Here is an 11948-nt window from a genome sequence, read left to right as displayed (position 1 = left end):
TTCGTCCGATTCTTCGGCGCATCGTCCTCTCTTGCGGCCTATTGCCCAATCGGCCAATTGACTTCGCAACTCCTATATCCTTAGCGCAATATATGCTCTTCTTGGCTTGATGCCCGAATCCATGGCCCGAAGCCTTCTGTCGATACGTCGATCGATCCTCCGGCTCGACGTCCAATCTTCTGACATGTTCCATCGGCCAACATGATTCTTCCTGCTTTAATTGTCTCAACTTGATCGAAGCATCCTACATCACTAAAAATACAAATTAAATCATAAACACTTATCAATTGGTTTCATCATAGATTCAACTATATATATATATATATATATATATATATATATATATATATATATATATATAAGTCCATTTGCCAACAGTAAATAATAGCTTATTCGATACTACCGACCACATATCAACATCAAATACAAGCATTTAACTCAATAGTGAATTTTTAAAAAAAAATTATAATTTTAAAAATTTCTTATAGAGCACCTTTAGTCCCATGAAAAGATTATTTTACCTGTATCTTCGTTCTACATCGTCGCTTTCTCTTCTTGGCATTGTCATCTTTGTTGCTTTCACCATCGCCCTTGCACCTTTGTCGAGTCTTAGTAATTACTTTATCTACCATTTTCTCATATCAAACACATCGCCTACAATTCTCGCACGAGGAAGGAATGGGCATTAGGGTTGTCATCAGCTTCGCTAATCTCATCGGCCTTGCCCTTGCACACCTCACATGTAACCCTTGCACGAGGATCGTCGTCGCCTCCTTCCTCGTGTAAATACTATTAATAGCGAGACAAAGAGGAGGAGAGGCATTTACTAGGATTCGGCAACAGTGACATTGGTCAATCTTTCTGCACGATCGGACCTATACCGCAAGTGATAGAAAATTATTCGAGGTTGATAGTGATATAATGTTAAAACGTTATTCAAGAATTTGAGCTATCCGAAAAAAATTCTTAAAATTAAGTTTTTGTTTCGAGAATTCCCCCTAAATTCCGATCCGCATTGTTCTTTTTTGACATGCTGGGTTTCTTTCACACGTGTTGCGTTAAACGTGTCTCGCGTTGATGGGTGCGGCCGCGCGTGCTTCATAACCGACCTTTCCTGAGTCCGCATCCTTAAATTGACCCACTCATCTATCAACCCACGCTAAAGTCCAAATCGGTCCCCAAATAAAATCCACCCGTTGGCCACAAGCCCTTCCCGGAGATTTCCTTTTACCCCGTCGGCCCCACATTTGCGATATGGGTCCTTGCCATCGCCAATCCCCCGTGGCCGTCTCCCTCGCCCCTTGCCGACCTCCTCATCCCCATCAACCAATCTCTTCCCGGCTTCGAGCTCTTCACCTCGATTCTTGTGCGGCTTCGCGCTCTGGATGGTTCGCGCTGGCGATTTGGTTGCTGGGATCTATGTCTAGCTCTGCCTCTGATGTGAGTCGCGCTGCCTCTCATCGGGTTGCGTCCGGCGTGGGTGGTCCTTGGAATGTTGGCGCCGCGGGATTCGCTGGGATTGGTTCTTCCGCGGGTTTGTTGCGGAGCTAGGCTCGGGTGCCCTTGTAAGGTAGGAGATGCAGGCCGAGGTCGGCGTAAAAGATTGTTTCTTAGAATTCTTTCGGATGAGATTCGGGCGAGGAGATGGAGGTGTGGCGCGTCCATGCCCCCGGTCGGAAACAATAGGCCTAGCTTGAACGCTGATTTCTTGAGCTCCGCCAAGGGAAGCGTCAAGGCTCAGAAGATATTGGTCTCAGGGCAGCTAGCGGACGAGTTGGTAGGCGAGGAATCGGCGTCTCGGACGGTGCAATTGGCGTCTAGATTCACTAGCTACCAAGAAGATCCTTTGGTTGATAAGCTGAGGACGCAGCTGGGGGTGATTCATCCCATACCTTCTCCGCCGATTAATAGGAACATCATCGGCTTCTTCGTGTTCTTTTTCTTCATCGGGGTCGCCTTCGACAAGGTTTGGACATCGAGGAAGAAGAACAAGTCGCAACGTGATGTTAAGAATGGCACATGGCCTCAGGTGCCGACTAGCTTCTCTATTTTCTTTGAGAACGACCTTCAGAGGAAAGAGTCTGTCGAATGGGTGAACATGGTTTTAGGAAAGTTATGGAAAGTTTATAGGTCTGGCATTGAGAATTGGATTATTGGGTTGTTACAGCCAGTAATAGATAATCTTAAGAAGCCTAGTTATGTGCAAAGAGTTGAAATTAAGCAGTTCTCACTTGGTGATGAACCACTATCTGTCAGGAATGTTGAGAGGAGAACATCCCGTCGTGTTAATGACTTGCAGTAAGCTTTTCCTTGTTATCTTTAGAAAAAGGTTATTCTTGTTGTTTTAGTTACTGGATTTGATTTAACTAACTCATGAATAGTATATAGTTTTTATTCTGTAGCTTAATTTAAATAACTTTGATGTATGGTAGACATGGATGGAAGTAGAGATTTTATGTGAAGGGACTGGTTTGTCAATTTTGGGACATGAAAACAGTATCAAGTGAAAGTGATGGTGGCTTGTTATCTTATATGAATTTATTAATTTCCTTGTTTCTAGTTAACTATTACTTTGTTTTGGCATGAGGAATGAATTTCTGAATATTGCATTGTGGTAAATGTTCGGATCATGAAACATAAATATGGTCAGTGTAAACTTCATTAGCTATTATTTATTAAAAGTTTGACATTTAATACATGTGATAGGTCTATGTGCCCATCCACATGAAACTAACAACTTGTTCTCCTGCCCAACATGGCTATGGCTTCACAAAGTATTGTAATATATTTTAACTCTTTATTCCAACACTAACAAACATTTTCTGATATCTTGCACATCTTCTTTATAGTAATTGATTACATGCAGTTGATTTTCCCCGAAGTTATAATTGTTGTCTAGAATCAGATCTCTTTGATCTAACATTGATCATAATGGGGAATGGTTACCATGGTTTGACTGGCTCTTGCCATTATTTTATGTATGCATCTATCGTGCTGTCTTACCACACAGCTCGGTGTGGTTTGTATCATTTTACCAGTTTCTTAAGAGTCAATTTTTGAAGTTCATCATGTTCTAAGTTATGCCACAATATTATTGTTGCATGTTATGTAATATCCTTATTTTGTATTCTGTGTAGCAGTATCTCAAAATAGAACATTGTTTTATACTTTTATCTGAGAATATATACACTTTTCAATCTCAGGTATCAGATTGGACTTCGTTATACAGGTGGTGCTAGGATGTTGTTGTTGCTGTCCTTGAAGTTTGGGATCATTCCCATTGTCGTACCTGTTGGCATTCGTGATTTTGATATTGATGGAGAGCTTTGGGTTAAGTTACGGTTGATACCAACTGAACCTTGGATAGGAGCTGTATCATGGGCTTTTGTTTCCCTTCCCAAGATTAAGTTTGAGCTCTCCCCATTCCGTTTGTTCAATCTTATGGGTGTGTTCTGCTTTTCTTTTCCATATATGCTTGTATTTTTGGTTTGATCAGCTGCTAGTTTACGTTTTTGGTTTAATTATCCACCTCTGAAATATATAAAATACGGAATTTGACTGCAAGATCTATTATGTCTTCAGTTTTTTATCCTTATGCATGGAGTAGAATCAGGTTATAGATTAAAACTTTATGCTTGCATGACTGACGTGTTTATCTTATCTTTGCCTGTAAGCAATGCCAGAGACTTGACATTTAAGAAATGTTAAGGTTTTTGACTGGTTTGAATCAATTATCTTGAACTCGGTAATGGAACTCTGAAATTACTACAGGATCTATTATCTGAAAATGCTTTCTAGTATGGCCCCTTCAGTCCTTCAAATTTGTTGTCACGGATTCTGCAAGATTATTCTCTTCAGAGCTTGCTTTGCTCTGAAGTACTGTGCCTTTTCATATAATTCTTTAGATTTGTTCTTATCTAGTATCCGGAGATCCTTTCTTTTGTTTAAGCATTGGATGTAATTTATGTACATTTGGAAGATGATCTTCTAAAATAATCATTCTTTTAATTGGGACATAACTTTCTTCCCTGATCAGTAACCTTGAGATCAGGATTAGTGACATGGTATTTCTGATCCTACAACTTCATTCATGTGTAGTTTGTCTGACTAATTATTCTTGTTCTGTAGTTAGATTGGCATGTCAAACCATTTTTTATGCTGTCTTGGAGTAAAAGTGCTTCGTTTCAAAACCTCTTCATGTGCTCTTAATTAAAAAAATTATTGTACCTTCTTAACTTTTCATGTTGTTTTACACATCAATCTAAATTTAGTTGTCATCTACATCAAAGTTATATCAATATTTAGAAAATTATATCTGCTTTGCTAATTTTGACTCAAATGTCTTTTGCATGTGTTCACCAATCATTGCATCCAGCGATTCCTGTTCTCTCTCTGTAAGTATATTCATCCTTCATTAATATTCGTGTAATATTTGAATGCCAATATATGTGAATTTGCTCTTCCTTTCATTTTAGGGATGCATTTCATGGCAAGTATTGCTATTTCTGTGAACATCATGCACCAGTAGGCATCTTAGAATCCTGTTCCAAGTAAACTGTTCACCGTCAAAATTAGTTGTTTTTAATATAATATTATTATATTATGTAAAATTCGAAGAGGTTTTTATGTTATTATTTTTTTGGAAACAACTTTCAGGAATTTAATATAAGGATAGAGTGGTTGTTTCAGGATATCTGTACTCTTGCATCTTGAACTGGTAAGCCTTGTTTAGGATTTAGTCTGTTCAAGGATGACTTCTTAGTTATATTCACTGTTGTACCAGGCTTGTGCTAGATTTTATCTTTTTTTTCTTCATTTTATATCTGAAGTCAAAATTCTTTCTGTGGACAAAGTTGGGAGAAAACCTGTCCTAGATTTATAGCTCATGTTCATGCAATTAGCTAATGAGGACTTCTGCATGGAGAATAACCAGTATCTAGGGATGTTTATGTCTCATAGTTCGCAAATTAAGGGCAATTACTCCTTCAAAAAGTTTGATCTCGTCTCCTAGCAAATGCAGCAGTAATCCTCAAGAGTATTCTGTAGCTTTGCACTTATTCAAGATATTAAAACTAGAGTACCCCTTATTTGAATTGCACTAATAATATTTAATATATGGATTATGGCCTCAACATACTTAGTCTTGCCCAATTACTATAGTAAAGCTCCTTAGATTTGAGTTATTTAAAACCTTGCACAGGATTGACTGTGAAGCATACTGAATTATGATGAATATCTGCATAATGAAAATTCATTATGATGAATTAGTTACTATACCTCCGTTTTTTGTTCTTCAGTTTTGTGTCTTTCATCCTGTGCATATTGTTTCTTTCCTCATTATTGACACCTTATGCTGTTTAATGTGCACCCAAGGTAGTTTTGTATAGTGCATATTGTTTTCTTTTCCCCAGTGCCTACACCTTGTGTTGTTTAATGTGCATTCAGATTTGTACTAGCAAAAAGAAGTACATCAGATTGGACTCTTCTTTCAGGATAATTTATTAGTTATATATTTGTTTGATTCTGCTTGTACTCGTTGCAAATATAATGCCTCCAAGTGTTAAAACGTGGCTTCTGACTAGGTTCCTGACAAAGCTTCTTACTGAAGATCTGCCTCGCCTTTTTGTGCGCCCTAAAAAGATTGTTCTCGACTTCCAGAAGGGGAAAGCACTTGGTCCTGTTCCAGTCAATGTTAAAACAGAAGAAATTCAGGAAGGAAATAAAGATTCTGTAGGGGAGCTGTCAGTGACCTTAGTCGATGCTCGTAAACTTGCTTATGCTATATTTGGTATTTAGCTTTTTACCTCTTAATTTGCTTCTAATAATCTTCATTATATTGAGAAAGTTGAAAAATTGAACTTGGTTATAAATAAAAAATAAAAAATTACATTTATATTGGCTATTATGTATATATATATATATATATATATATATATATATATATATATATATACACACACACACACACACACACATATATATATATATATATATATATATATATATATATATATATATATATATATATATATATATATATATATGTCTTGCCTGAAGTTTCTTAATATTTTGTTATGATCATATTTTATCTAAGATTTTTTCATGATTTAAACGTTATTAATCTTATGTGAATTGAAAATATGTTATGCATGGACAGGGAAGACAGATCCATATGTTGTTTTAAGTCTCGGTGATCAAGTAATTCAAAGTAAGAAAAATAGCCAGACAACAGTAATTGGGCCTCCCGGTGAGCCAATTTGGAATCAGGTGAGTCATGGTTATCCTTCTCACTGACTTTTTGCATTAATGGAACATAATGTGCTGTCATTATGAATACAAGTGATGGATATATTGGCATGTCAACAGGATTTTCATCTTCTTGTTGCAAATCCTAGAAAGCAAAAATTGTATATCCAAGTAAAGGACTCTTTTGGTTTCACAGATATCACTATTGGCACAGGGGAGGTAAAGTCCTTAATAACTTATCTGTATGATGCATAGCAAATTCTCCATATTTCAACAGGGATAAGATTATATTCTAATTATCTAGGCATGCTTTTTATACTGAGTATTTCTTAAGATTTTGGTAGGCTATTTGTATTTTAACTATTTAATGTTAGTTTCTGTCAATTAGCAAGAAATACATCATGAGTCATGTTATGCTTATTGTAGGCATATATTTTATTCAAGCGAGCATGCTTAGTCTACTGGTATTTTAGAGTCATCTGAATTTAGATTTTTTGTAACTTTTTTTCAAGTTCCTGTAGTTAATTGTTGTTCTCTTAGTATACTTATCTATTTTGTCTAACAACTGTGATGTTCATTGACAACTAGATTGAGCTTAGTTCGCTACAAGATACAGTACCAACGGACAAAATTGTAGCTTTGCAAGGTGGTTGGAATTTGCTCAGGAAGCAATTATCCGGGGAATTGTTGCTCCGTCTCACGTATAAAGCTTATGTTGAGGATGAAGAAGATGCGATAGAAAAGGAGCTTGTAGATACTGATGCATCAGATGATGAGAGCTCAGAGTATGAACAGGCAGATGAATTATATGAACAGAGTTTTAGTGGTTATCCTAGTGGAGGAGAAACAGAGTCCTTTATGGATGTCCTAGCAGCCTTGCTCGTCAGCGAGGAATTTCGAGGTATAGTGTCTTCAGAAACAGCAACTTCCAAAGTTTCTGGGCAGTCTGCTTATCCAGAATCTCCGGTATCAAGAACACGTGGTCGTGCTGCGGAGATTTCAGCTCTTGACGCTGATAGTGCTTCAGGTGTCTTCAAAGGTACTCCTTCCTCTCCAAATTCTAGTTTGTGAACTTCAAACTATCATTATTCCAACTAGAAATTCTTTTTGTGCAGAGTCAACACTAGTATGGCTCGCTGCGGTAACGAGTATTGCAGTGCTGATTGCTATTAATGTGGGGGGTTCAAATTTTTTCAATCCTTAGCATCATTGCGGTACCTGTGGCAAGTAATTTTTAATAATTCTATGCAATATTCTTCCACTGTTTTATATCTGCTGTATCACTGCATTCCTTTACATGCATCGGTAGAGCGCGTATAAAAGCTGTTTCTGTCAAATAGTATTCTTGTACACTAAATGCACTTTAGTTAATTGTTATGATGACCCATTATTCACCGTTCTTTAAGTTGAATGACTTAACAGTCTTCTACTTGCAGGCTTCAATATACATCTCCATTGGAAGACGGAGTGAAAACTGAACTATACACATTTTGATTGATTTTTTTTTTCCTTTTTATAATGTAAATTCTTACTAGAGAAGTGCTTCCACGGCCATTTACCTTAAAATTCTTTTGCTCTTGATGCTGATGATGCTCTCTTATTGTGTGCACCTACACTTTCACCCCATTATACTTGTATATTGACAATCTTCTAACTGGCAAAATTCAAGAGCTTGACTAGATTGTTCTTTATGTTCTTGATGTAATCGCTTTGTAAGTTTCTGAGCTTTCTGCCTTATCTGCTTCTTGTTTGGCATGCAAGAAAAGTTATCCTTCATGCTTTGAATAGTGTCTTAAAGAATCGTTCTTCCATTCGAGGATCATACATGGTGGTCAACAAAGGAGGCGATCACTCCCATCTCTCTTCTTCTTCCTCCTCTCGAGCTCAAGTCATGGGGACCACATCTAACACCGACCGGCTCCACTTCGTTCTCATCCCATGGCTCGCCCCGGGCCACATGCTCCCCATGATCGACATCGCCTGTTTGCTCGCCGAGCATGGCACGACCGTCACCGTCGTCACCACCCCTGCCAACGCGTCTCGCATCGGTCCGACCATCGATCGCGTCGCTGATTCCGGCCTCCCGGTCTGCTTCGTCTCCCTCCGTTTCCCGGCCGTCGAAGCAGGCCTGCCGGAGGGCTGCGAGAGCGTCGACGCCATCCCTTCCAGCGACTTGATGATCAACTTCTTCAATGCTGGCAAACTCCTGAAGCATCCCCTTACAGATCATCTCCGCGGCTGCCGTCCTTCTCCGAGCTGCGTGATCACGGGCACGCACCATGCTTGGGCCGACGATGTCGCTCTCGAGTTCGGAGTTCCCTGCCTCGTCTTCCGAGGCTACAGCTGCTTCTCCCTCCTCAGCGTCGAGAACCTGCACCTGTACAAGACCCACGAGCTCGTTCCTTCAGCGACGGAGCCTTTTGTGCTGCCGGGCTTGCCGCATCGTGTGGAGATCAAAAGGTGTCAGCTGCCGAGGCACATCGAGAGAGCACATCGCTTCGCGGAGATGTTCAGGGAGATCAGGGATGCCGAATCGTCGTCGGACGGCATCGTCGTCAATAGTTTCGACGAGTTGGAGGTTGGATATGGTGAGCGTCTGTCAAAGGCGACAGGGAAGATGGTGTGGAACATCGGGCCGGTTTCGCTGGTCTGCAACCAAGGGAGGCAAGACATTGCCCGAAGGGAAGACAAGGCCTCGGTCGACGAGGCGCAATGCTCGCGTTGGCTCGACTCTTGGTCGCCGGAATCAGTTATCTACGTGAGCTTCGGCAGCATGGGCAGCTTTGCGCCGTCGCAGCTGATGGAGCTGGGCTCGGGCTTGCTCGCCTCGGGCAGGCCTTTTGTATGGGTGATCAAGGTGGGGAGGACATGGACAGAGGAGACGCAGACGTGGATGTCGGAGAGAGTCGAGGGGAACTCCAAGTGCCTGTTGATTAAGGGATGGGCACCGCAGGTGAGGATCCTGTCCCACCCAGCGGTCGGCGGGTTCGTGACGCACTGCGGGTGGAACTCGACGCTCGAAGGGGTCTGCGCCGGAGTTCCAATGATAACGTGGCCCCTTTTCGCGGAGCAGTTCCTTAACGAGAAGCTGATCGTAGAGGTCTTGGCGATCGGAGTCTCTCTCGGCGTCGAGAAGCCGACCGAGTGGGGAAAACTTGTGGAGGAAGATGTAGTGGTGGTGACGAAAGGAGAACTGGCGAAGGCTGTGGAGATATTAATGGATAAAGGAGAACAGAGCGAGGAGAGGCGGAAGAGAGCGAAAGCTCTGAAGGAGAAAGCAATGAGGGCCATGGAGGATGCTGGATCTTCTCACCTGAACATGGAACGGTTGATCCAATACGTAGCAGAGCAACTTGGTGAGCATGCCATGGATTTGTGTTCTTGATGAGTCTTGTCGTAACTCACGATAATGCTTTTGCGCAAACGGTTTAGTTGATACCATCAAGAATTAATTTGATAAAAAATCTTATAATTGTCAACTCGTTGAGTTTGAATCATTCGTCAATATTAGATTATCGATAATAGATTCTTGATGTTTTGTTTTAGTTATGTAAAAATTATTCATAATTTTACACTTTTATGTCGTGATCGAGGTGTCAACACAACTTGACCCGTCCCGAGTGCGCAAGATCACCGCCTTTGCAAAAGCGGTAGCTTTTTTATCAGAACTACATTGGATAGCCACTGTGGGTATTTGACCTCTTCTATAAAGTCGGCCGCTAAGAGCCGTTCTACCTCCTGGCGGACAGCTCGCTGCCTGTCCGGGGCCTGGGGTCGCGGCCTTTGTTTCACCGGGCGGGCATCAGGCGATATGTTGAGGTGATGTTGGGCTGCCTTCGGGTCCACGCCTGCTGCGTCAGATGGCGACCAAGCGAAGACGTCGGCGTTCTCCTGCAAGAGGCCGACGAGTTGTTCCTGCTCGTCCTGGGGTAGGTCAGCCCCGACCTTAATGGTTCGGTCCGGGCGTCCTTTTTTGAGTGACACGTCGTAGGTCGGGGCCGACGGCTCGGGATGTGGATTTGGCCGCTTCATTTTTCTGGGATCGTCCAGGGGTGCTTCGGTTTTTGCCCTGTTGTGTAGGGAGACCGCCGTCAGGTAGCATCGCCTGGATTCCCGAGGGCTTCCCCAAGCCTCCCCAGTTCCCGCGTGAGTCGGGAATTTCACTGTCTGATGGTAAGTGGAAACCAGGGCCCTGCTTTTGTTGAGGGAAGGTCGGCCGAGGATGGCATTGTACGCTGTAGGAAGGTCTACTATCAGAAAGGTCGACATCACCGTTTTAGTCTTGGGCGGTGTCCCCAGCGTCAGAGGTAGTGTGACTGATCCCAAAGGCGAAACCGAGTTGCCGGTGAATCCGGTGAGGTCCGAGCGGACGGGTTTCAGGGCTTGCTTCGTAAGTCCCAGCTTCTGGAAGGCGTCGTGGAACAGTATATCCGCCGAGCTTCCTGTGTCAATCATAATCCTTCTTACCTGGGCATTGGCGATTCTGGCGGTTATTACCAGCGCGTCGTCATGCTCCAGTCGTCCGGCGACTTCGGGGGGAAATGTGACCTGGGGGTCGGGAGTTCCATGGGGACCCTCGTCCCAGGCCGAGCGGGCGTAGGCCTTCCTTCCAGACATGCTATCCCCTCCGGACGCTGGTCCGCCAGTGATGACGCTGATTAGGCGCTCGGCCGGGCCGTCTGGGCAGGTGGGGGGGATGTTGCCTGTCTGATCGTGGGGGTCGAGGCGTCCTTCCCGGCGGAGTTCGTAGATTTGCCGCGAGAGCTCGCGGCATTCCTCCGTGTCATGTCCGTTTTGGCGGTGGAAGCGACAGTACTTGGACCGGTCGGCCAGTTCTCGCGGGTTGTTCATCGGGTATACTGTTCACCCATCCCGAGCTCACCCATCACAAGCACTGGCCGACTGTTCACCCAGTTCTCACGGTGCTTCACCGTTTTAGTCTTGGGCGGTGTCCCCAGCGTCAGAGGTAGTGTGACTGATCCCAAAGGCGAAACCGAGTTGCCGGTGAATCCGGTGAGGTCCGAGCGGACGGGTTTCAGGGCTTGCTTCGTAAGTCCCAGCTTCTGGAAGGCGTCGTGGAACAGTATATCCGCCGAGCTTCCTGTGTCAATCATAATCCTTCTTACCTGGGCATTGGCGATTCTGGCGGTTATTACCAGCGCGTCGTCATGCTCCAGTCGTCCGGCGACTTCGGGGGGAAATGTGACCTGGGGGTCGGGAGTTCCATGGGGACCCTCGTCCCAGGCCGAGCGGGCGTAGGCCTTCCTTCCAGACATGCTATCCCCTCCGGACGCTGGTCCGCCAGTGATGACGCTGATTAGGCGCTCGGCCGGGCCGTCTGGGCAGGTGGGGGGGATGTTGCCTGTCTGATCGTGGGGGTCGAGGCGTCCTTCCCGGCGGAGTTCGTAGATTTGCCGCGAGAGCTCGCGGCATTCCTCCGTGTCATGTCCGTTTTGGCGGTGGAAGCGACAGTACTTGGACCGGTCGGCCAGTTCTCGCGGGTTGTTACGGTAAGTAACTTTTTAAGCCGTGGCCTCGGGGCCGACGCGGCTCGGTTCTGGGGCTCGGAATGTCGAGGATCTCGGGCGCAGCTCCCCCGGAGTCTCCCGGTCGGGATGGTGGCTGCGGGCAGTAGATCGGGTCGGCAGCTCCGCAGCAGCGCCGGGAAGAGGCCACCTCGTCTTCGCTCCTGCACACAGGTC

At 43.9% G+C, this 11948-nt stretch overlaps 2 protein-coding genes across 4 annotated transcripts; both read left to right on the top strand.

Moving 5' to 3' along the window:
• The first annotated feature begins 1250 nt into the window (after positions 1–1250).
• Positions 1251–7937, top strand: LOC135633957 (calcium-dependent lipid-binding protein-like). 3 transcript variants are annotated; one of them, XM_065144000.1, is made up of 9 exons: positions 1251–2298; positions 3204–3445; positions 4376–4394; positions 5583–5788; positions 6158–6267; positions 6367–6465; positions 6835–7285; positions 7362–7469; positions 7683–7937. In XM_065144000.1, exons 1-8 carry the CDS (start codon positions 1493–1495, stop codon positions 7448–7450), a joined length of 2022 nt encoding a protein of 673 aa, XP_065000072.1. In that variant the 5' UTR covers positions 1251–1492; the 3' UTR covers positions 7451–7469; positions 7683–7937. The 3 variants fall into 3 exon arrangements, with proteins under 3 accessions (XP_065000072.1, XP_065000071.1, XP_065000070.1); XM_065143999.1 differs by having other exon boundaries at positions 7362–7473; XM_065143998.1 differs by having other exon boundaries at positions 7362–7937.
• Positions 7938–8137: 200 nt separating this feature from the next.
• Positions 8138–9631, top strand: LOC135632489 (UDP-glycosyltransferase 73D1-like). The gene has a single exon (XM_065141097.1). The coding sequence runs from the start codon at positions 8138–8140 to the stop codon at positions 9629–9631; it is 1494 nt and encodes a 497-aa protein (XP_064997169.1).
• Positions 9632–11948: the final 2317 nt, after the last annotated feature.

This window comes from Musa acuminata, chromosome BXJ3-3 (genome assembly GCF_036884655.1).
Source record: "Musa acuminata AAA Group cultivar baxijiao chromosome BXJ3-3, Cavendish_Baxijiao_AAA, whole genome shotgun sequence".
In the NCBI taxonomy this organism is placed as follows: domain Eukaryota; kingdom Viridiplantae; phylum Streptophyta; class Magnoliopsida; order Zingiberales; family Musaceae; genus Musa; species Musa acuminata.
The sequence above is the reverse complement of the archived record's forward strand: the minus strand, read 5'-3'. Positions and strand labels throughout refer to the sequence as shown.

Coding starts and splice junctions, on each gene's coding strand:
- LOC135633957 (XM_065144000.1), top strand. CDS start 1,493: ATGTTGGCGCCGCGGGATTCGCTGGGATTGGTTCTTCCGCGGGTTTGT. Junction 2,299..3,203: donor CGTCGTGTTAATGACTTGCA/GTAAGCTTTTCC, acceptor TTTCAATCTCAG/GTATCAGATTGGACTTCGTT. Junction 7,286..7,361: donor TGCTTCAGGTGTCTTCAAAG/GTACTCCTTCCT, acceptor CTTTTTGTGCAG/AGTCAACACTAGTATGGCTC.
- LOC135632489 (XM_065141097.1), top strand. CDS start 8,138: ATGGGGACCACATCTAACACCGACCGGCTCCACTTCGTTCTCATCCCA.